Source organism: Gobio gobio, assembly GCF_949357685.1.
Source record: "Gobio gobio genome assembly, chromosome: 13".
NCBI lineage: Eukaryota > Metazoa > Chordata > Actinopteri > Cypriniformes > Gobionidae > Gobio > Gobio gobio.
This window is the reverse complement of record NC_137106.1, coordinates 17,299,315-17,321,460: the sequence shown is the minus strand read 5'-3', so window position 1 is coordinate 17,321,460 and position 22,146 is coordinate 17,299,315. Positions and strand designations below refer to the sequence as shown.

General features: G+C 36.8%; 2 protein-coding genes across 25 annotated transcripts in view; both read left to right on the top strand.

Annotated features, from left to right (window-relative positions):
* Window positions 1–15,220, top strand: part of eml1 (EMAP like 1) — an 80,103-nt gene extending 64,883 nt beyond the window's left edge. For 7 of the 19 annotated variants that reach the window (XM_079833607.1, XM_079833606.1, XM_079833605.1 and 4 more), the window contains 16 exons: window positions 2,190–2,339; window positions 6,163–6,232; window positions 6,454–6,564; window positions 6,733–6,828; window positions 6,979–7,113; window positions 8,148–8,247; window positions 8,571–8,722; window positions 8,832–8,957; window positions 10,132–10,263; window positions 10,468–10,535; window positions 10,819–10,907; window positions 11,037–11,134; window positions 11,600–11,687; window positions 11,978–12,073; window positions 13,338–13,468; window positions 13,660–14,912. In XM_079833607.1, the coding sequence (XP_079689733.1) occupies window positions 2,190–2,339; window positions 6,163–6,232; window positions 6,454–6,564; window positions 6,733–6,828; window positions 6,979–7,113; window positions 8,148–8,247; window positions 8,571–8,722; window positions 8,832–8,957; window positions 10,132–10,263; window positions 10,468–10,535; window positions 10,819–10,907; window positions 11,037–11,134; window positions 11,600–11,687; window positions 11,978–12,073; window positions 13,338–13,468; window positions 13,660–13,785 (1,768 nt within the window). In that variant the 3' untranslated portion in view covers window positions 13,786–14,912. Of the gene's footprint in view, window positions 1–2,189; window positions 2,340–6,162; window positions 6,233–6,453; window positions 6,565–6,732; window positions 6,829–6,978; window positions 7,114–8,147; window positions 8,248–8,570; window positions 8,723–8,831; window positions 8,958–10,131; window positions 10,264–10,467; window positions 10,536–10,818; window positions 10,908–11,036; window positions 11,135–11,599; window positions 11,688–11,873; window positions 12,074–12,181; window positions 13,469–13,659 lie in introns of all 19 variants that reach the window. The other 12 variants (XM_079833608.1, XM_079833604.1, XM_079833600.1 and 9 more) reach the window with 5 other exon arrangements.
* The window catches only part of evla (Enah/Vasp-like a), a 62,037-nt gene continuing 55,075 nt past the window's right edge, over window positions 15,185–22,146 (top strand). For 2 of the 6 annotated variants that reach the window (XM_079833621.1, XM_079833615.1), the window contains exon 1: window positions 15,197–15,592. In XM_079833621.1, the coding sequence (XP_079689747.1) occupies window positions 15,588–15,592 (5 nt within the window). In that variant the 5' untranslated portion in view covers window positions 15,197–15,587. Of the gene's footprint in view, window positions 15,593–21,074; window positions 21,322–22,146 lie in introns of those variants that run through there. The other 4 variants (XM_079833619.1, XM_079833613.1, XM_079833620.1 and 1 more) reach the window with 3 other exon arrangements.

Here is a 22,146-nt window from a genome sequence, read left to right as displayed (position 1 = left end):
TAACATTGACTGAAAAACATAAAATAACACATTAAAGGTGAACTATGTAGGATTTTTGCAGTAAAACATCCAGAAACCACTAGGCCAGTGTTATATATTTTGTTCAGTTGAGTACTTAGAATATCCCAAATGTTTTCAACTATTTGTAAATCGTGAGAAAATTGCTATTTTAACCAAGGAGCCGGGACGTGTGAGCTATGCGTGTGAGGGAGTCGCCTGTCGATTGCGTCATATCTGCGTCACCCTCGGTCTCCGGTTTTATTCAGTGAAACACTTTACTCTCACTGCATTGTGAACAAGTGTCATAGCAGCCGCCGAGCGAACGTCATAACTTCCTTTTCAACACACTCAGATATATCTAATACGATAAACAGAGCTGCGTTACCTCACACTCAGCACTGGAGAAGAGGAAGTGCCGCCGGCAACCGTGTCATAATAAAAGTCCCGCCAGCGACTATGCCATAATAACAGTCCCGCTCTTCAATCGCTCCTGCGGCCTTGCTCAGCTCCACAACACTCGGTCCTGCTCTGCTTCAGACTACAGTAATGTTAATAATCGCATCCATGAACATGATTTCTGCCCGAGTCCTATCCTGACTGTTTCCCACCGGCTGTGAGGTGAAGACCACATGTCCCGAGATTCTGCGCTCAAACGTGGCGTCATCAAACTACGCCTTTGTTTTGAACAGGCGACCTCGAGTGGACGGAAAAGTTACATAGTGAAGCTTTAATCCCTAAATTTACTCTCCTACTAATGCAGTCCCTTGCAAAGCATACTGGGAACTACAGACTTAATCAATTTGTGTTAAAACTTAATCCTTTTTGTTGACATACACTGTAAAAAAAATCCCCTTAAGATTTACGGTAAATAAAACGACAGTTGTGTTTGCCAGAACTTTACTGTAAAAAATACATAAAATGTTTTACCGTAAAATGTAAAACGTTTTAGGTTTTACAGGACAGCACCATATAATTTAAAGGTTAATATTGTAATAATTACATGTACACTATAAAAAAATTACGGTAAAAAATGTGTTTCATTAACTGAAATAATGTTAAATTACCAACCTATTGAAATACCACCAATTACAGTGGTGATGAGAGTCACATGATGAATCAAAGCTCATCACAAGCAGCTTTTAGGAGGACAATACTAATATATAGAAGGTGCACAGTGTCATTCACACAAACACTAAACACCATCATGGTAACACACATTACATTTTACAAATGCAATAAACATTAATTTAACAACATTAGATGTAACATAAAATCCTGATTAGAAAAAAAAAACAAGAAACAGTTATTTCAATGAAAATACATCAAATGGGAAGTGTCACGCAGGGATTTCTGGGAATGTCAATTTATGTTTTTTCACTGTAAATTACACAATTACGTTCTTTTTCACTTCCAAAAATTAACGTATTTTACTGTAAAAATTAAATGAAATGTAAGGTTAGATCTATTACACTTATTCACCGTATATAGTACTGAAACTTTCTGTTAACCAATTAACTGTTTTTCACCGTAGCATTTTTACCGTTAAAATCACAATCTTTTTTTTTCCCACTATCATCATTAACAGTCCCAGTTAGTTATGTCAACAAAAAATATTCATGTAGTTTTAACACAAATTAATTAAGTAAACTTTAAGTTTTAAATATATTCAACCCGATCTCAAGGCAATTTTTACGCATTTTACGAGGTGGCTAATTCGTACGGCCGCATTCATTCGTACAATTTTTCAAAAAGCATCATCAGGAACCCCGCCCATAAACCTTACTGGGGTCTAGACAAAACATATGAGTGAGGTCGTATGAATTCGTACAAATTAGCCACCTCATAAAATATGTACGAATTGCTGTGAGACTACTTTGATATTTTAGGTTTATTGAACACAATTAAATTAAGTTGTAACAAAATGTAAAAAAATCGTGTTACTTTAGTTCATTTTAATTAATTAAACTGAGGCTAAAAATTATTTTTTGAGTGTGCGAGTGACAAGTCGTCCTGCCTGTAAACAACACATCATCAAAAAATGGGAAAGTTACTTTAATTAAAGATTACGAGGGAACACTTTTTTTTTTAAAGATGTGCACAGATAAATCATTTATAATAAATACTTAAATATTCCATAAAAAACAAGAATTGTCAATTTTGATTTCATGGTGACTTTAACTATGACCCAGTTACGGTTACCGGGGCCGCGACTGTCGATCCAACCTGTACTTGCTCCCGACGGGGGAAACGGTTTACTTCATCGCCTCTGTTGTCGTGCTGTATAATGTGGATGAGCAACTACAAAGACACTACACTGGACACACTGATGATATCAAGTGGTAAGAATTATATTTCTGTCCGTATGATGTCATCATCATACACTGTCACACTCACTGTCACACTGTCACACTCATGTAAGATCATTAGACTTGTACATTCAGTATCTTTTCATCACCTCAGATATTATGATAAACTTCCATATTTAAAGAACATGCTGCTGCTTAAATTAAAATATTCTGCAGCCTATTTTTGAAAACTATGCTGAATAAAGGATTTCTGAGCAATGCTGTTTAATTTTCTGCTTTGATGTGCAATTCTCCAGAACATGTATCATTAGTTGTGTGACTGAAGGTTATTATTCATTGCACTGCCATCTCAGAGTCTGTATTTTATCATACCATATTAGTTCTGTTTGGGGGATAAGAGTATGGGGTACCTCAAGGCCATTTTAAAGCTCAGAATTATAGTTAATACTTTATACATCTAATTAAATGAGTTAAGTTATGTTTAACATTGAAGTGTCAGGTTCATATTGATGACTTTCCCTATTTGAATATCCTATTTTCTGCTTAACATTCTCTTAATAAAACTATTCAACCTCCATGAGGGGTCAGTAAGATTTAAAATAAATTAAGGTTACACTTTATTTTAAGGTGACGTAGTTACATTGTACTTACTTAAATTAGTACTTGTCGTATGGTTATGGTTAGGGTATGGTTTAGGGTTAGTTACTTGTAATTATGCATAATTTACGGTTATTACTATAGTAAGTACTTGTAGTAACGTGCAATGTCACCTTACCCTTAACTGTCACCCCCTTTTTGAGAATACACATGAAAATGCACTATCCAAACTTAAAGGGCTGTAATTCAAGAATGCTTTGGAATAAAGACTAAAGTTTGGTCTCGTTTTAAAGAAGACACTCTGCAGATTATTGCTGAAGTGAAAGCAATTCAAAAGTATAAAAAAGTTATGTAAGTTTAAATCCATTCTAAATGAAAAATATTGTACTAAATATTTTTTATTTCATATAAAATATACATTTTACAAAAAATGTTTCACTCTAAAATTACTATAAAATCAAAGCCATATGTCTAACCAAGTTGTGTTCCAAATTTGAAGTTGATATCACAAAAATTTAAGTCCCCATGAGATTTTGTTTAGGCGCTATACCAAAAATAGCCACCGAGTGTCATTCAAATTCCATTGATTGTTTTTTTGATGCATTTTCCTTTACATTTCTGTCCAAATATCACTTCCATCACAAAACAGTCACCAAATATGGACCCTTGAGACTCAGACCTTTCCGACAATATGTGTTTTGTCAAGATTGGAAAAGATTTTAATTATAAAGTAGTTAAAATAATTGTTGTAATATGAAACATGACACCGCCCGCTAGAATAATTTAGAGTACCGTTTCCATGGTAACACAATGTCCGATTTCAAAACGGTTTTCACAGGATGAATTTTGAGTTTGTAAGCTTTCAAATTATACCTAATTTATGATAATTACTTAAAGGGTTAGTTCACCCAAAAATGAAAATTCTGTCATTAATTACTCACCCTCATGTCGTTCGACACCCGTAAGACCTCCGTTCATCTTCAGAACACAAATTAAGATATTTTTGTTGAAAGCTGATGGCTGAGAAAGGCTTCAGATAGGCCTCCATTGTCATTCAGTACATTTACACTCCCAAGATCCATAAAAGGCACTTAAAACGTCGTTACAAAGTCCATCTCACCACAGTGACTCTACAATAATTTTACGATGCGACGACAATAGTTTTTGTGGGCAAAAAAAAATCTAAATAACACCTTTATCCAACTTGTTCTTGTCTTCCGTGTGTGCCTCCACGACGCATGCGCGAGAATATGAAGCAGATCCGGTGTTCGGACACATGACCCAGAAGCTATTAGTTTACAAGCAGAGGAAGACGCGCCTATCTAAGCTGTTGAATTCTACATTGATCGTGCTTTAGGTCTCGGCGTAGTGCTCAAAATGGGGTTAAAGTGTGCATTTCATGGATTCCCGAACCCCGGCGCTACGTCATATTCTCGCGCATGCGTCGTGGAGGCACACACGGAAGACAAGAACAAGTTGGATAAAGGTGTTATTTAGATTTTTTTTTGCGCACAAAAACTATTGTCGTCGCATCGTAAAATTATTGTAGAGTCACTGTGGTGAGATGGACTTTGTAACGACGTTTTAAGTGCCTTTTATGGATCTTGGGAGTGTAAATGTACTGAATGCCAATGGAGGCCTGTCTGAAGCCTTTCTCAGCCATCAGCTTTCAACTAAAATATCTTCATTTGTGTTCCGAAGATGAACGGAGGTCTTACGGGTGTCGAACGACATGAGGGTGAGTAATTAATGACAGAATTTTCATTTTTGGGTGAACTAACCCTTTAAATACACTCTAAAAAAAAGGCTCGTAATCATAGGGGAACCTTTTTTAGTGTTATATAGCACCAATTTTGGTGCTTCAGTGGTTCTTCAGCGGTTCTTCAGAGGTGCTATATAGCACCTTAGTCAAAGAACCGGTGAAGAACCTCTGAAGAACCGCTGAAGAACCACTGAAGCACCGCTGAAGAACCTCTGAAGAACCGCTGAAGAACCACTGAAGCACCAAAATTGGTGCTATATAGCACTAAAAAGGTTCCCCTATGATTACGAGCCAAGAACCATTTTTGGTGCAATATAGAACCTTTTTTTTTTTAGAGTGTATATGATACGAAAAAAAGGCGATCAAAAAAAGAGCACCAGGCATCCCACCTGTGGGACGGTGACATTTAAGGGGTTTTAAAATAAAGTGTTACCGAAAAGAATACTTTTATTCAGCAAAGATGCATTCATTTGATCAAAAGTGACAGTAAAGACATAATGTTACAAAAGTTTTCTATATCTGTTTCAAAGAATCATATAAAAATATCACATGCAGAACTGTTTTCAACATTAATAATAAGAAATGTTTCTTGAGCAGCTTATTAGAATGATTTCTGAAGGATCATGTGACAATGGAGATAGAAGTAATGATGCTGAAAATTCAGCTTTGCCATCATAACATTCTAAAATATATTAAAATAAAAAAAACTGTTATTTTAAATTGTAATATTCCACGATGGTCCGGTTTCACAGGCAAGGCATAAGCCAGGATTAGGCCTTAGTTCAATTAAGACATTCAAGTTACATTTATAAACATGCCGTAGACAACAACAAAAAAATAGCTGGTGTGCATCTTAAGACAAAATAATGGCAGTGACTTAGTTTAAGATATTTCAGTGCAAGTTGTTTTCAGTTAAAACAGCTCAAACATGCATTTAGTCTGGGACTAGCTTGAACCTACTGTATTTTTGATCAAATAAAAGGAACCGTAGTAAGAGACTTCTTTCAGAAACATTTTAAAGGTCTTTCTGACTACACATTTTTTGAATGGTAGTGTATACCAATGGTGACTCTGGGACCTAACTTAAAAGCAGACAAACTAAAATATGACAATGTGAGTACTTTTCCACTTGACCTCCAGCTGAGAGACAAGACATAAACACACAGCTACAACACAAGCTGTCAGAAGACTTTGTTCTAAACACGGAAAACCTCATTCATCTGTATAGGAATTTACAGAATGTCAAAGCTATTCATTGAAAGTCAAAGACCTTGAGCAAGAAAAGCACAGAAACCAAAGACCTGTGATTAAGGTGTAGATGATCCGTTTCCTGTGTTTATGGTCGGTCCTGTGACTTATTTGGCTCAAAATCATTGTGTTGTGACGGCATTGACTCACAGTGACATGAACGTGTGAATGTCCTCTCACTGCTGTGTCATCGCCTTTTCAACAGTCCCAGCTGTCTACATCTTTCACCTCTTTTCTCTCCCCCTACAGCCTCGCTGTCCATCCTGATAAAATCACCATAGCAACAGGACAAGTGGCTGGCACATCCTCAGATGGAAAAGTAAGATTGGTTATTCAGCTCAGATATTTTAAACAGGTGTCAAACATAAACATTAATAGCTTACAGCTAATACAGCTTGATCTAGCAATATATCCTAATTGTAACATGTGCCTCAGGGGTGTGTCGTGACAAACGTGAACGATCACAATCTCAAATCCACATGCTTCAAATAGAAGTTTAATTGGTCTAATATGCTCAGTAAGTCTGTCTGTGTCTGGCAGCAGTTGGCTCCTCACGTGCGAGTGTGGGACTCTGTGAGTTTGAACACGTTGCACATCCTTGGAACCGGTTTCTTTGATCGAGCTCTGGTCTGCCTCTCCTTCTCGAAGTCGGTAAGAGCCTGTCACTCTATATTATGTTACCACTCAAACGTTCTCATGTGCCACAGCAAAATACAGCCCATAGCTCAAATGTTTCAAAAAGTGCTGGGTGGTATTTATATGGTAAGTATACCTGTCAAAAAAGCTTTAGAGTGATAAAAATGTCTTTTAAACTTTCAGAATGGTGGAAGCTGGTTGTGTGTTGTGGATGACTCCAATGACCACATTCTCTCTGTGTGGGAATGGCAGAGGGAAGAAAGACTAGCTGAAGTGAAGGTAAGTGCTCCGTAATGTGGTATTTTGACAGATAGCAGTGTCTACTTTTTGTGTTGGCATACCTTGCATGTCAAAAGGGGACACTGACAAGTAAACTGATCATTTTTTTGTGTGTGCATCTTTACAACTTCTCTTTCTCTGCCCTCACAGTGCTCCAATGAGTCGATCTTTGCTGCTGATTTCCACCCGACAGATGCTAATATAATTGTTACATGTGGAAAGTCGCATATTTACTTCTGGTCATTAGAAAAAGGGTCTCTTGTGAAAAAACAGGGTCTTTTCGAGGTAATCTCCCATAAGATTTGTTTTGGTCAGATTCAATGAAACTTTTCCATTTGATTCAAACTGAATGATAGTATGATGCATGTTTAGATATGGTAAAGCATTAGCACTAGCAGTCAAAAGTTTAGACACATCAAAATGATAAAATAAAACAAAGTATATGAAGTAAATATACTGTGTGTATTCTTATATATGAAAACAAGCATATTCTTATATACATATATATGAATATATTTATGTAGTAAAAGTGTTCAGATCAAAACTTTTCGCTTCAACTGGTGCATAATGGGATTAACTAAAAAAATGAAAATTTTTGCAAAAATTTTACTTTTGTAAAGTCTGGGGTCGATAAGATTTTGTAATGTTTTTGAAAGAAGTCTATTATGCTCACCAAGGCTGCATTTATTTGATCAAAAATACAGTAAGAACAGTAATACTGTAAAATATTATTGCGATTTAAAATAACAGTTTTCTGTTTTAATATATTTAAATTTAACATATATTTTAAAATGTAATTTATTTCTGTAATGGCAAAGCTGAATTTTCAGCAACATTACTCCAGTCTTCAGTGTCACATGATCCTTCAGAAAGCATTCTAATATGATGATTTGCTGCTCAAGAAACATTTATGATTATTATCAATGATGAAAGCTGATTTTTTAAAAATATTTTTGTGGAAACAATTTTTTTAGGATTCTTTGATGAATAAAAATGTTCTCAAGAAGAATTTATTTGAAAATATTTTTTCTTTACTTTCACTTTTGATCAATTGAATGTGTCCTTCCTTGCCGAATAAAAGTATTAAATTCTTTCAAAAATGTTATATTTGTCTCCAAAACTAATTTTTAGCATTCAAGCTTAAGGCTGTAGATCTAAAGGCTCTTGAGATTGTGAGAAACATAAATTCGGTCAAATGTGTCCAAACATTTCACTGTGTAGTTGTAGAATATATAAACACTTGTATAAACACTGTTTTTGTGTGATTCAATGATTGCATTTCTGATTTAAAATTAAAGTCATATTTATGTTTCTTGCAGAAACAAGAGAAGCCCAAGTTTGTATTGTGTGTGACTTTTTCAGAAAATGGCGACGCCATCACTGGAGACTCGAGTGGAAATATACTTGTGTGGGGCAAAGGTAAAATATTAAAAGTTATTTATTGATTTATTTGAATGTTTGGTAAAATACCACCTCCATTGAACTTTGTAAAATATCTTCTTTATAAAATGCACATATGAATGTTGTTTGTACAGCATGACAGCTGTCTTTTATCTGAGGGTGACCCTGCTCCTACCAACCAAGTCATTCTTTATTTAGTGATAATAAAAGAGAGATTGTGCTCCAATTTTTACACAAATCAATAAGATTTGTCATGTAGGCTGTGAACACCTTTGATTGTTATACTGATGCTGGTTTACAGTCGGTTTATATAATCCTGGTTTTCTGGTCATGGTTCACAGGATCTAATCGTATTAGCTTGGCCATTCAGGGAGCACATGAGGCGAGCGTCTTTGCACTTTGCATGTTGAGAAATGGGACGCTGGTCTCAGGTGGGAAGGACCGTAAACTCATCTCATGGGATGAGAATTACCAAAAGATTCAAACGGTGGAGGTAAGGCATACATAGATATCATTTTGATGCAGTATGCATTTATATGCTTGAATAGTAGTACCAGATTCAAGCCATAATTTACCACCAATGTTGCATGTTACTTTTTTAGGTGCCCGAGTTATATGGCCCTATTCGAACTGTGGCTGAAGGACGGGGAGAAACGGTTCTTATTGGCACCACCAAAAACTATGTCCTACAAGGCAGTCTAGATGGGGAGTTTATACCCATCACCCAGGTAAGTTTACTAGTGTATGTACAATACCCAAGAGTAAATGATATAGTAATGGATATAGAATAAACTGAGAAAAGAATCATGGTTTTCCAATGTCTGCCAGGGTCCTTTAAGTACTCCATGTTTTTTTTTTTTTGAGAAGATATATAATACAAATGTAGAATTAAATTAAATGTATTACATTATACCATAGTTATTAACTAATTTCTAAGTTCTATCTAATTATTTACTAAAATAATTATTAGGGAAGAGTGTGTCTATACTGGTCAATATTGGATATATATTGGAGACTTATGCTAATTTCCTATTTCTCAGACCTTTGCTGTCATCAAATACTCACTTAAAATTTGTCTTTACAATAATAATTTTAATAAATAATAAAAAAATTATTAGTTTATATTTTAAATTAAAACAATAATAATTTAAATGTTTAATATGACATATTTAATAATATATTTATTATTACATACTATATTTCAATTATTGAAATATTTTAATTAATAATGTAATAACAATGAATGATTAATAACAATGCATGTTAAATTGTTATAAATCTCAAAATTAATAAACATTTTTCATACTGTGCATTACAATTGTTTTGATGTTTTTTTTTTTAATTAAATTTGGTATTTTTAAATGTAATTATTTTGACAAAAATACTTTATATTTATTGGTCAATATTTTAAATATATAGATAAGATACTGGATATTTATTATGCTGATTTCTCCATATTTTTACATTAAGATGAGACATTTAAATATTTAAAAATATAATATGAATTTATATAATATATAAAATATTGAATTAAATAACATTCACTTGTAGCATTTAAAACGATTGATTTTAGTTTTTCATGTTTTATTTTAAAATGATTTAGACATAGTAATTCTGTATTCAGTCTGTATTCTGGCCTTAATATAAAATAATAATAACATTAAATAATTATTGGCTAATCAGTATCGGACAGAATATTAATATCGGTGCATCACTAGTAGTAATGTTAGTTAATGAGTCTGAGTGTGGATTTATTCCCTTGTGTGTTGAAACAAAATTCATCTTTTTAATGTAAAAGAGTAATTCAGTTTGTGGATCTAATACAGAATATCATTGATTTTATAAAGTTTGGAACTAAATTGATGCCACCCAGACTGATGTTCCCATCCATTTGATTGTAAGGGCCACACAGATGAGCTATGGGGCCTGACTGTACATCCGCTCCAGCATCAGTTCCTCACCTGTGGCTATGACAAACACGTCTGCCTGTGGGACTCTGGCTCCCATCAGCCTATCTGGACAAAAACACTGGAGGTGAGCAACCTGCCTCTGTAGGATTCACTTGCATTACTATAGTGTCATCTCACAGCTTGCACATCAGTTTCTTGTTATTGAAAACCATGTCACTACTACAACTATAATGAAAAGAGCTCTGGTGTTCCTTAGGCTGAGATGTAACCGCATTTGTGTTGACAGGCTGTTTGATTGAGCATGTATGTGTGTTTCCCTCATGGACAGGACGCCGCTCAATCGGCTGGCTTCCACCCTTCTGGGGCAACGGTTGCTATAGGAACACAGATGGGCAGGTGAGGCGAGCCATTTCTTTTCATCAATGGGGTCCCTGACACATCATTACAATTCAGGAAAGTGGTCTAATAGAGTGTTACATGAAAGACCCAAACACTTATTATTATGCTAATGCCACACAGGAACACAATACCATCCCAGCGGCATTCTTCAACCATCTTTGATTTCTTTTTCCCCCCTAAGAATCCTAATAAAGACCTTGGAGGAAGACTTCATAACCTTTCATTATGTTTCAAGTTGTGTGTTTAATATCATCCTTTCACTCATTATCAATCTGTGCAGGTGGCTTGTTCTCGATACTGAATCGAAGGATCTGGTCACGGTGCACACGGATGGGAACGAACAGCTGTCGGTTATGCGCTTTTCTCCAGGTTAGAGTTAATTCTCCTAGCAGCTTTTTCACTGCTTGCTGGGAAAACATTAGGAAGTTAGCCAGAAACTAGCACTCATTAAAGTCTCTGCAATTGATTAAGTTGAAACCACTCGGTTATTTCTTCCAGATGGTAATTTCCTTGCAGTCGGGTCACATGACAACTACATCTACATTTATGCTGTCGGAGAAAATGGCAAGAAATACAGTAGAGTTGGAAAGTGCTCTGTAAGTATGTGTTTATGCAAAAATATGACTTGTTTTGTATAATTAATGCACAATAGATTATTATAGACCATAGACCAGCTGATTCTACCACATTTCAGTGTTATGTTAGTATTATTTATATACTATTATAGTATTTATTGAGCGTTTATTTTTATATTTTTAGTTTTCCTTTTAATAGCTTTAATGAATTTTTATTTAAGTTTTAGTTCAAGTCATTTGAACTAAAACTTGCTTTATTTCAGCTAATTGCAAAGGCAACATTTCAAATTTCCGCCGTTTTTTTCCTAAATGTTTTTGTAATATTTATATTTTATTTCAGCTTTATTTTGATTAAATCAAGAAAATGATTTTGAATAGTTTAAACAAAAACACTGCCATATTAATATATTTTTTCTGTTCACACACACAAACACACATCTGACTCCTCAAATTAAGGTTGCTTTTTATGTCTGTTATTGCTCACAGGGTCATTCTAGTTTCATCACCCATCTGGATTGGTCTGTGGATTCTCAGTACTTGGTATCCAACTCAGGAGACTATGAGATCCTTTACTGTAAGTATCTTTACTGTGAGGACTGATACTTCGTTTCTACTTTTTTGCAAAGAAATGTGTTTTTCTCATCTGAAAGAAGTGTATCTTTCAAAATAAAGAAAAACATTTATAATTATGTTTTGTTTTTGTTGTTTCTTTGACTGCACACTCCGCGACCCACTCAAAATGTTCTTGGCGACCGATCAGTTGAGAAACCCTGTTTTAAGTCATCTTGAGGCCCCCCAGTGGACCCCGGCCTCCTGGTTGGTAAATTCATCCATTTATACTATAAATTCATTGTTGTCTTTCAGGGATTCCATCTGTGTGCAAGCAAGTTGTGAGTGTGGAGACCACCCGGGATATTGAATGGGCAACTTTCACCTGTACTCTGGGCTTCCATGTTTTCGGTAAGCTTTATGTTTTATGTCATTGATGGCAATGTTACCTTTTATACACCGATCAGGCATAACATTATGACTAATATTGTGTTGGTCCCCCTTTTGCTGCCAAAACAGCCCTGACCTGTCGAGGCATGGACTCCACTAGACCCCTGAAGGTGTGCTGTGGTATCTGGCACCAAGATTTTAGCAGCAGATCCTTTAAGTCCTGTAAGTTGTGAGGTGGGACCTCCATGGATCGTGTTCAGCACATCCCATGACGAGCACTGATGCTCGATTAGATTGAGATCTGGGGAATTTGGAGGCCAAGTCAAAACCTCAAACTCGTGCTCTTCAAACCATTCCTGAACCATTTTTGGTTCGTGGCAGGGCGCATTATCCTGCTAAAAGAGCCCACAGCCATCAGGTAATACCGTTTCCATGAAAGGGTGTACATGGTCTGCAGCAATACTTAGGTAGGTGGTATGTGTCAAAGTAACATCCATATGGATAGCAGGACCCAAGGTTTACCAGCAGAACATTGCCCAAAGTGCATCCTGGTGCTATGTTTCCCCAGGTAAGCGACGCACACGCAACCGGCCATCCATGTGATGTAAAAGAAAATGTGATTCATCAGACCAAGCCACCTTCTTCCGTTGCTCCGTGGTCCAGTTCTGATGCTCACGTGCCCACTGTTGGTGCTTTCAGCGGTGGACAGGGGTCAGCATGGGCATCCTGACTGGTCTGAGGCTATGCCGCCCCATACGCAACAAACTGCGATGCACTGTGTATTCTGATACCTTTCTATCAGAACCAGCATTAACTTCTTGAGCAATTTGAGCTACAGTTGCTCGTCTGTATGATCGGACCACACACGCCAGCCTTCACTCCCCATGTGCATCAATGAGCATCAATGTTGCCGGTTCACCACTGTTCCTTCCTTGGACCACTTTTTATAGATACTGACCACTGCAGACCAGGAACACCCCACAAGAGCTGCAGTTTTGGAGATGCCCTGACCCAGTCGTCTAGCCATCACAATTTGGCCCTTGTCAAACTCACTCAAATCCTTACACTTCCCCATTTTTCCTGCATCTAACACATAAACTCTGAGGACAAATGTTCACTTGCTGCCTAATATATTCCACCCACTAACAGGTGCCGTGATGAAGAGATAATCAGTGTTATTCACTTCACCTGTCATAATGTTATGCCTGATCGGTGTAAATGTTAGTGTGACAGCCATGAATCTATAAGAAAATGACATGTTCATTCTCTTTGTGTTACTTTTCAGGACTGTGGCCGGATGGCTCAGATGGTACTGACATCAATGCTGTGTGCAGTTCATATGCAAAAAGACTGCTTGTCACCGGAGACGACTTTGGCAAAGTTCACCTCTTCTCATTCCCCTGCTCTCAGTCCCGAGTAAGAAACAGCACTAAATCTATTAGACATCAGATGAAATGCATTTGTCCACCTCTGGGGAAATTGTGGACCCTTTTAGTATCGTCACCATCTTTCACCGCGCTAGTGACGACCCTGGATAGATATTATTCATTTTAACATCAAATATGATCTTAAAATATGATCTTATTTCTCTCCATCTACCTCTGCAGGCTCCTAGTCACATCTACGGTGGACACAGCAGCCACGTCACCAACGTTAACTTCTTGTTTGATGACAGCCACTTAGTCTCTACAGGAGGGAAGGACATGAGTGTAATGCAGTGGCGTGTGGTGTAAAACTCCCACTGTCGCACCGAACTTTCTGTTTTCTGGGATCAAGTGGCTTGGGAAAGCAAAAGTGGGCTACAGACTGAAGTGGAGTCTCAATTTTATTTGCCTTTAATTGTTATCTCAGGACACCAAATATTTGAAGTGACTCTCTGTTTTGACTGTCTCACACACTCCCTAGGCTACGAAAGAGATGTCTTTGAATAACAAACTAAAGAATCAAAGTTAAATGTGATGCCAAAGCACATGGAGGAACATATTTGGAATGAATTGTCCAGTCCAGTACAAGACCAATATATGATCAAAGCACTAACACTGTAACATCATTTAAAGAGTCTTAAAAATACCATCAATTAGGCCTATACTCTATCACATTGACTGTGTTTTGATAAATTGCACGTTAACCATAATTTTGTACTAAAAAAATCTGCTTCCATAATCATACTTTTTTAACCTTTGCTGCCACCGTCTGGTATGTCGCGGTACTGCAGCCACCTTCCCACAGTTGATTTAATTCTATCCTCTGCTGCATTCAAATATTTATGGTGTGTTCCATGAATTTAAAATGTATTTAAGGTTTTTAAAAAACTGTATCAGCTATCAAAATCTTCTCAAGGAAAAAAAAAAAGCATGGGAAACAATGTGACTGTACTGCAGTGTCAAATTGATTAAGGCCTTCGATGACTTTCACTTGTTAAATCACTACAGCCATCAATCTCTGATTTAGTTTAATCCTCAGTCTGACATCAGATCCTTTTTGTGCATCAACTAGCTTAACTGAACGTCATAATGTAGTGCACATTTACATTAGAGTTAAGCTCCATTTTCATAACCTCCGCTTGAGAAAACAAGAACAGTTACAGTCAAATGACTGTAGTATTATTAATAAAACTAAGCATGCACAAGCTTGTTTGTAACTGTCTAACCTATTTTTCCATATTCATTGTCAGATATGACATAGTCATGAAAAATAGAGGGAAAGTTCTTCTCTGAAATATGAGACAGTTGTGTTTTTGACCAAATAGGATCACGGTTGGAGTGAAGGATAACGGAAGCTTTTGCAGAATTTGAAATCTACAACCACATGACAATTTCACGGTTTATGAATGTATAATAAAATGGGGGGAAAGGAAAGGAACAGGGTCATATGAAAACACATGGTGTTTTGCACTCTAAACAGCGAAGCCCTGACCTGCAGCGCACCCATTCATAAACATAAGTCTTCATCAAACATAAGTAATTAGTTTATGCCTGTTTATACAACAGAACCAATGAGCATGAAGTACAGGAAGACTAGAAATAATAACAGTAACCCAATGAGGCAGGGCTCAGAGGAAGTCGCAGTGCGGCATATTGGCCACCAGTGGTCGCTGTTCTTCGTGTTTGTTTTTACACTATCCCGATAAGCTCCTTTCTCATTGTCATCACACGGAGGAGGAAAATGGCAACTCCAGAGCGCGTTTGCAGTCCGCAATTCAGATCGATGTTGTAGGCGCGACCATGAGCTAAACATGGGATATGTTTTATTCAGCTGTGGTGACATAGAGCGACACGCTGTAGATCTTTCGAGACATCTGCATTGTTTCTGATCCGAGGACCGGCTGTGCATCGCTGGATGAGCATTGAACATTCAAGCTGACCATTGTTTTATGGAATAGTACACGTGTTGTATTAATACTCACTAAAATAGACATTTATGCGCTGATATCTTTCCATAGAGCGGCTCGCCTCTGTGGCTTTGCTAAGTTTTTTTCCCTTCACATTTTTAATTATTTATTACATCCATATATTCGTGTGGATATCATCAGAAAATGAGGTAAGCTGCCCAATGTGTTGACACCGCATGTATATTAATTTATATATTAGGTGATAAATAAATGTCATGCTATAGATATTTATGTATTATAGCACTTGCCACTGTGAATCACTGCTATTGATAGGGTGTGTTTCAAATCTTGTGAGTTCCCTACATAGACAGCATTTTGGGTGGCCTATATGATAGTGGGGATTTTGGTTCATCCCAGTGACTTGAATCTATTGAATCCGTTCACTAAAACGATTTGTTCACTCATTCGTTCAGTGACTCTTTCTGGTCGGTTCACCAGTAGGCAGCGACAAGCGAACGCCCTTTTGTGTGTTATGTGAATCATTCATTCAACCGGTTCCCTAAAGGTGCTGTATGTAATTTTTTCACTCTGTTAAAGCATAAAAATTCAATGTGTTTGCAGATATTTGGGAAACATGCTCTGAAAAACAATGCTACTGTCAGTTATTCTACTTTGAAATGTGCGTTCCGTGTCAGAATGTCTGTTTTTGTTTTGGTCTGTGCGATACCGCACGTTGCCAGTTTACCCAATAGTATTTAGATCCCCCCAGGTTGCCAGTTGCCGGAAAACACCGCGAATTGCCGCCATGGAAGCCAGCAAAAAATATTGCAGATTCAATATAGATACCCCACCTAATATGGCATCCATTTAAAAAATGAGAACATATTAAAACGATTGGCTCTTTCATTTAGAAGGCAGGATTATTCGCCATGTTGGGCGTTGCATTTTCTCCCATTATTAGTAAACGGAGTGCACTGTCTGCCTAAATATAAAGTCTTTGGCAGTATCCATTTCGACCACTAGCAGTCAATATTACATACTGCACCTTTAGTAAACGCTGATCAAAATAAATCTTAGTAGCCTTTATTACAATATGTGTGGCTACAGATCGGCCAGTTGAGGCTCCAGAAAGGGTATTTCAAGTCCCATTCACACCAAGAACGATAAAAAAAAAGAATATTGTGTTTATTACAGGTATAACTGTGCTCTGTTATGGCATCTGCCACTTTAAACACACAAGCTTAAAGTAGCTGGATTCTGATTGGTTGTCTATATTTTTTCATTCATTATAATGAATATAAGGCCTGTTAACACCAAGATCAATAACTATAAAGATAACTAGCATGTATCATTTTATTCTAAGATAAGTAGTAAGATTAGCGTACTAGTATGGACCTCTTCCTTGAAGTTCCTTCTGAAAATCCACCGAAATAAATGCGAGCTTGATTGACTATTCGCATTTGAAAATATGAATCAGTTCATGGAGCGACTCGGTAACTTAAAAAGATTCATTCAAATCATTGATTCGTTCACTAATCAAACACCACTAGCGACCATTAGGGCACGCCCAGAATTCGATCCACAGAAATGCTTTCTGGGGTAGTCAGCTCATATTATTTGGCGCACAGCCACAGAAAGCTCGAGCTGAGGCCGTTTATGAGTGAGCAGATTCTTCACCTGTTTTCTGTTCTGCTGACATCAGCGGATAGTGATAGTATTTGGGGTGTTATTCAGTGTACCGAGATGCAGAGTATTGATGCCGATGGCCATGAGGATTTTAACTGAACTGCCAATAAACGACCACACAGTATTTTGTCTTTTATTCATAAAGCGAACGGAGCGGTAGCCTACTGTCGCTTGTCTCCACCCGTGAAGTGGATATTCACTGTGTGTGTGTGTGTGTGTGTGTGTGTGTGTGTGTGTGTGGAGAGAGAGAGAGCGAGCACGATATTTAGCACTACGCAAATGTAATTGTTAAAATGAAGAAAATATACTTTTAGTTATGAATGAAATGCGCCGTGGTAGGCTAATTGATTTAGTACTTATTATAGGGGGAAATTGTTTACTCTTGTAATACGTAATACATGTGGTGTTTTAAATATAAAAATGATTTCTACAGTTGATTTTAGTCCCTTATTAAAGGTTCACCCAAAAATGTTCACCGACTCTAAACCTGTTCTTTCTGTTTCTTTCTTCTGTTAAACACAAAATAAGATATTATGTTGGTGACAGAATTTTCATTTTTGGGTCAACTATCCCTTTAAGCCATTGTGGCTAGTAAACATTTTGAGCATACATACAGAGTATCAACATCAACATGATGTACATGTTTATCATTTTCTTATCTTATATTTTGTGCATTTATTCCAGCCTCTTTTTAGTTTTCTGCATATGTCTGCTTTCCCTTTCCTTTATTCTCTCTCCGTCTGGACTAAAAGGAAGTCTTAAATTGTGCTGGACTGGGTTCTCGCCAACAGGAAACTGAGGAACTGGTTCGGTGGAATGATTTATTCAACCCTTGACTCTCTGAGCAAAAGTCTTTACTTTACAATATAAGCTTTTTTTAGCACTAGTGCTCATCATGGTGAGGTTAGGGCATTCACTTTTACAGACTAGATTCAATTCAGGAATGCTAGAAAGTGCTGAGTATGTTTGTGAGGGAGGGCTGTAAGAGCACACGCCACGAGGCGGGCTAGAGAAATACAGAGCATAATAGTAATTTGTGCATGTAACTATTTTTCCCCAAAAAAAATCCTGTGGTGAGGGGGAGGGCGGCACAAGGAGAATCTGTTGATTAGGTGAATTGCACGGACACGTGGATTGTGTGTATGAGTTCAACAGTATGTGGAAGATCCTGTTTTCAGTTAAACATTGGAATGATACAATGCCTATGGTCTCTTCAGGTTGAAACACTTCTTTCTGTCAGACTTAGTAGTTGTTAGTTGTGCTCAATTTATTTGCTGTTGTTTATAAGGATGTTTTGTTAGTTTTGACTTGTCGAGTTGAAGCACATGTATTTCCTGGTAGTGTTTCCTCTTGTTTCATTTATCTGAGACCCCGAAGATATATAAAATCCAGCTGTCATGATTTTCCAAGAACCAAGAGACTCATCCTCCAGCACAAATTTTTTTTACTGCAGATACAGCATGGCACTTACTGAGCCTTAAAAGTTTCATTATCAGCTTTTGGTTATCAATTTTTTTTGTCCATGGCAGTACAAGCACGGCCTCTAGAGGGGAAGTGAAAACAATCACTCACCTTGGGGAGGTTTTATGATGCAACCATTGTTGTCAGATTCACAAACAAATTAATCTAATGCACATGGCAACAACAACAAAAAAACATATATTGTGGTCATGATTTAAGAATTTGTTCTCTCTCTTCCCAGTTCTCTCAGCTTATTACTTAGATCCCTCATTTTAGTTGAATCACTAGGTACGTTTACATGGAGCACTGTAATCGGTTTAAAAGTCCAATCCGGATGAAAATGCTCCATATAAACACCTCAATCGGAATAAAAATGGCCAAACCGAATGAAATTGTAATCGGTTTGAGAGGGGTGGGATAAACCTTTTCATGAACCGATCAAACAAAAAATTCCACCATGTAAATGACCAGATCCGATTACTTAGAGTGGACGTCTTTCTGTGACGTGATATACAGCACGCGCGCCTCCACAACTGAAGAGCACGCGCCGCGCTCACACCAGGCTAATGTGTACAAGAGAGGAAAGTTCATTTTTCTGAGGTATTACACTTTTTATTTCGTAACATGTTAAGAACATGATGTTGGAATAATGACACAGTCAGACATAGCCTGGCTACACCATCTCATCTGGACAGCGTTTGTCCTAGGCTTCAACTGCGCCTGACTGAAGAATGTATTTTTCTGAGGTGATTCCTACACTTTACAACAAATAATGAATAGCGTTTATAAAACTGTATAAGTCCTGGTGGCCGTTGAGAGTTGCCATGGCAAAGGGGAACATTCAAGCTGCTGGAGAGGATGTGTCGACATTTTGTTTCTCGTAAGTTAGAACTGCTTCAAATTGGTTAAATAACATTACCCACAGTCTACTTTAATTACTTTTGTTAATATTTATACCTTTGTGATTAATTATGGTATCTTTCCTTAATCATCTGAAATATCTATGCGTTTAGTACTAGTAATGTGCGGAGCACGGCTTGAATGCTTTCATTCATGTTTCATCGTATATCCTATGTTTTTACTAATAATTTGGGTGCATTATAGTTAATTTTGTGTTTTTCAAAAGAAATGAATTGAATTAATTTTGATTCTGCATTCATCATTCACAGCTGTTGAAATAGCCATTGTATAGGACATAAATTAGTTTAAACTACTGCATGTCCGCCCACAGAAAAATAAATAAATATAAAAATTACCAACACAGAACTATTGATCCACGATACTAACGTTACTAATCTGATGCGGCAGACAATCTGTGTGCGCATGTCACAAAATGATTCCGACTGAAAGTCAGCACATGCAAACACCAGATCGGTTTAGATAACCTCTCATGTAAACAGTCCACCGAATCTTTCAATCGGAATGATTTTAATCGGAATGACAAAAAAGTGCGCATGTAAATGTAAAACAAGGGAACAAATTATTACAAATTGGCCATGATTTACCTAAAACGAGGAAAAGGATTAATCAAAAGTGACCCCAGCTTAACGAAAATAAGGGAACTAATGAATAAAACACAATGACCATGAATTTATACGTCATAAAAACAAATTCTTCATTCGTTTTCTGCGTGTCATGTACAGGGCTCTGTACTTATTAGACAATTCTTGTAATGTAATCGTCAAAAAGACTCACAAAGTTATAGTTTAAATTACTCTAATGAATCATTCACTGAATCTGCCAAAGCAGTTTTTGACTCAATCAGACTCATTAATGAACCGCAAGTCATAATGGTTTTTATTCTGAATCAAAATTATCCAAGAGCTGCTACTGTTATATGTACTCACTTTTTACCACATTAAGAAATATTTTAAATGACTGTGTTCATATAAAGTATCTTAACATTGTCGTAAGTGTAGGTACACATTCAGAAAGTTTTTCTTATATTTAAAAGAAAAAGCATTCAAACATGTTACATTTAATGCTTATATGAGTGCATGATATATATATATATATATATATATATATATATATATATATATATATATATATATATATATATATATATATATATATATATATATATATATATATATATATATATATATATATATATTATACATACATACACACACACACATAGGCATATACAGGCATATATAGACATCAATTTTAAACAAACATACCATATAAACATCTATTTTAGCTTGTTAGACTAAACTGTGTGATTTAAACTCATCAAGAATGCAAGATAAATATAAATATGAAAACCAGCAACCTTCTTGTTTCTTCTAGCAAGCTGTGTGTGTGTGTGTGTGTGTGTGTGTAAGGATCATGTGGCTGTTTCTCTACTGTATTTTTGTTGGAGAGAGACTTCTTTAAGGCACCGACCGCGTTCCAATCCTTTGAGTGGATAAGAATGGATGTGAGCAGGACAAGGTGACTGGTCCATATCTGTCACATGTCTCTCTCTCTCTCTCTCTCTCTCTCTCTCTCTCTCTCTCTCTCTCTCTCTCTCTCTCTCTCTCTCGTTTCTTCTCCTACCCTCCCTCACCTCCTTTTTCTTTCACACAGTCCCTGTTTTTGCATTATTGAATCTTAGAAATGAGTGCACTTCGTTTTTTACCTAGCTGAGAGGATGAGGGATGAAATAGAAGTAGACTTTTCTCGCTCTGATCCCCCCTCCTTTTCCCTGTTTTATTTTTGTTTCATCCAGCTGTAAGGAATTTTCTTTCTCCTTGGTTTCTTCGGAGCTCCAGCTTCCCAATATGTATTCTTTTGATGACTACGGGTAAGAATCTTTCCTCTGTGGGTTTTTTTTTAGTTCCTCTGAGGATTACTGGACATTTTGCTTTAAAAAACTGTATGTGTTTACTTCATAATGGTTTCAAAGGATCCAAGTGCCTTTTAGTGTGTTAACTTGGTGATTTTTCCCCACCAGCTGTTCCCTCAGTGGAACAAGCTTATTAATCTACAAAAACATGCTTGGGTTCAATAACTGGTCCCAAACCCACTCCGTGTTTTACTGTTGAGTCATTTAGCATTTTGGAAAACCATGCGTTTAAATAAGAAACCAGGACACTGGATTGGAATTTGCAGTCAGTATTTTTATAGCAGCAAGTTATATCCTTCAACTTGTGTATTGCAGACTGTTTTATGACTAGATGATCTTTTTACAGTGTACAGTACTCCATATCTGTAGTAATAAATGCAAAGGATGTTGTGGATGTGCATGTGGAAAAAATGTTCTTTGAAATGCTAGATTTTGTTTGGCTTAATGGAGATGTAAAACTGGAGAAGAACTGAGTTAGGCAAGATAGTTTACAGGAAATGAAAATGTGATGTCCCACAACTGGGAAGAACTCCAGGCAGTGAAGCTGTGTGCCATGTAGGGACAACAGTGTGGTTGAGCCCGAATTTGGGATCTCTTGCATTTGATCTAAAGCAGAGCCAAACTTGTCAAACAACTCTTTCATTAAAGCCCTTTTTTTCCTTCAGACACACCAGGTTAGAAGGTACTGACAGTGACAAGACAATCTTTTAGTTAAACGCATGGTATTATAGGATGTACACATGGTAACCTATTAATAACCAGTGAAGGCAAAACAATCCTTGA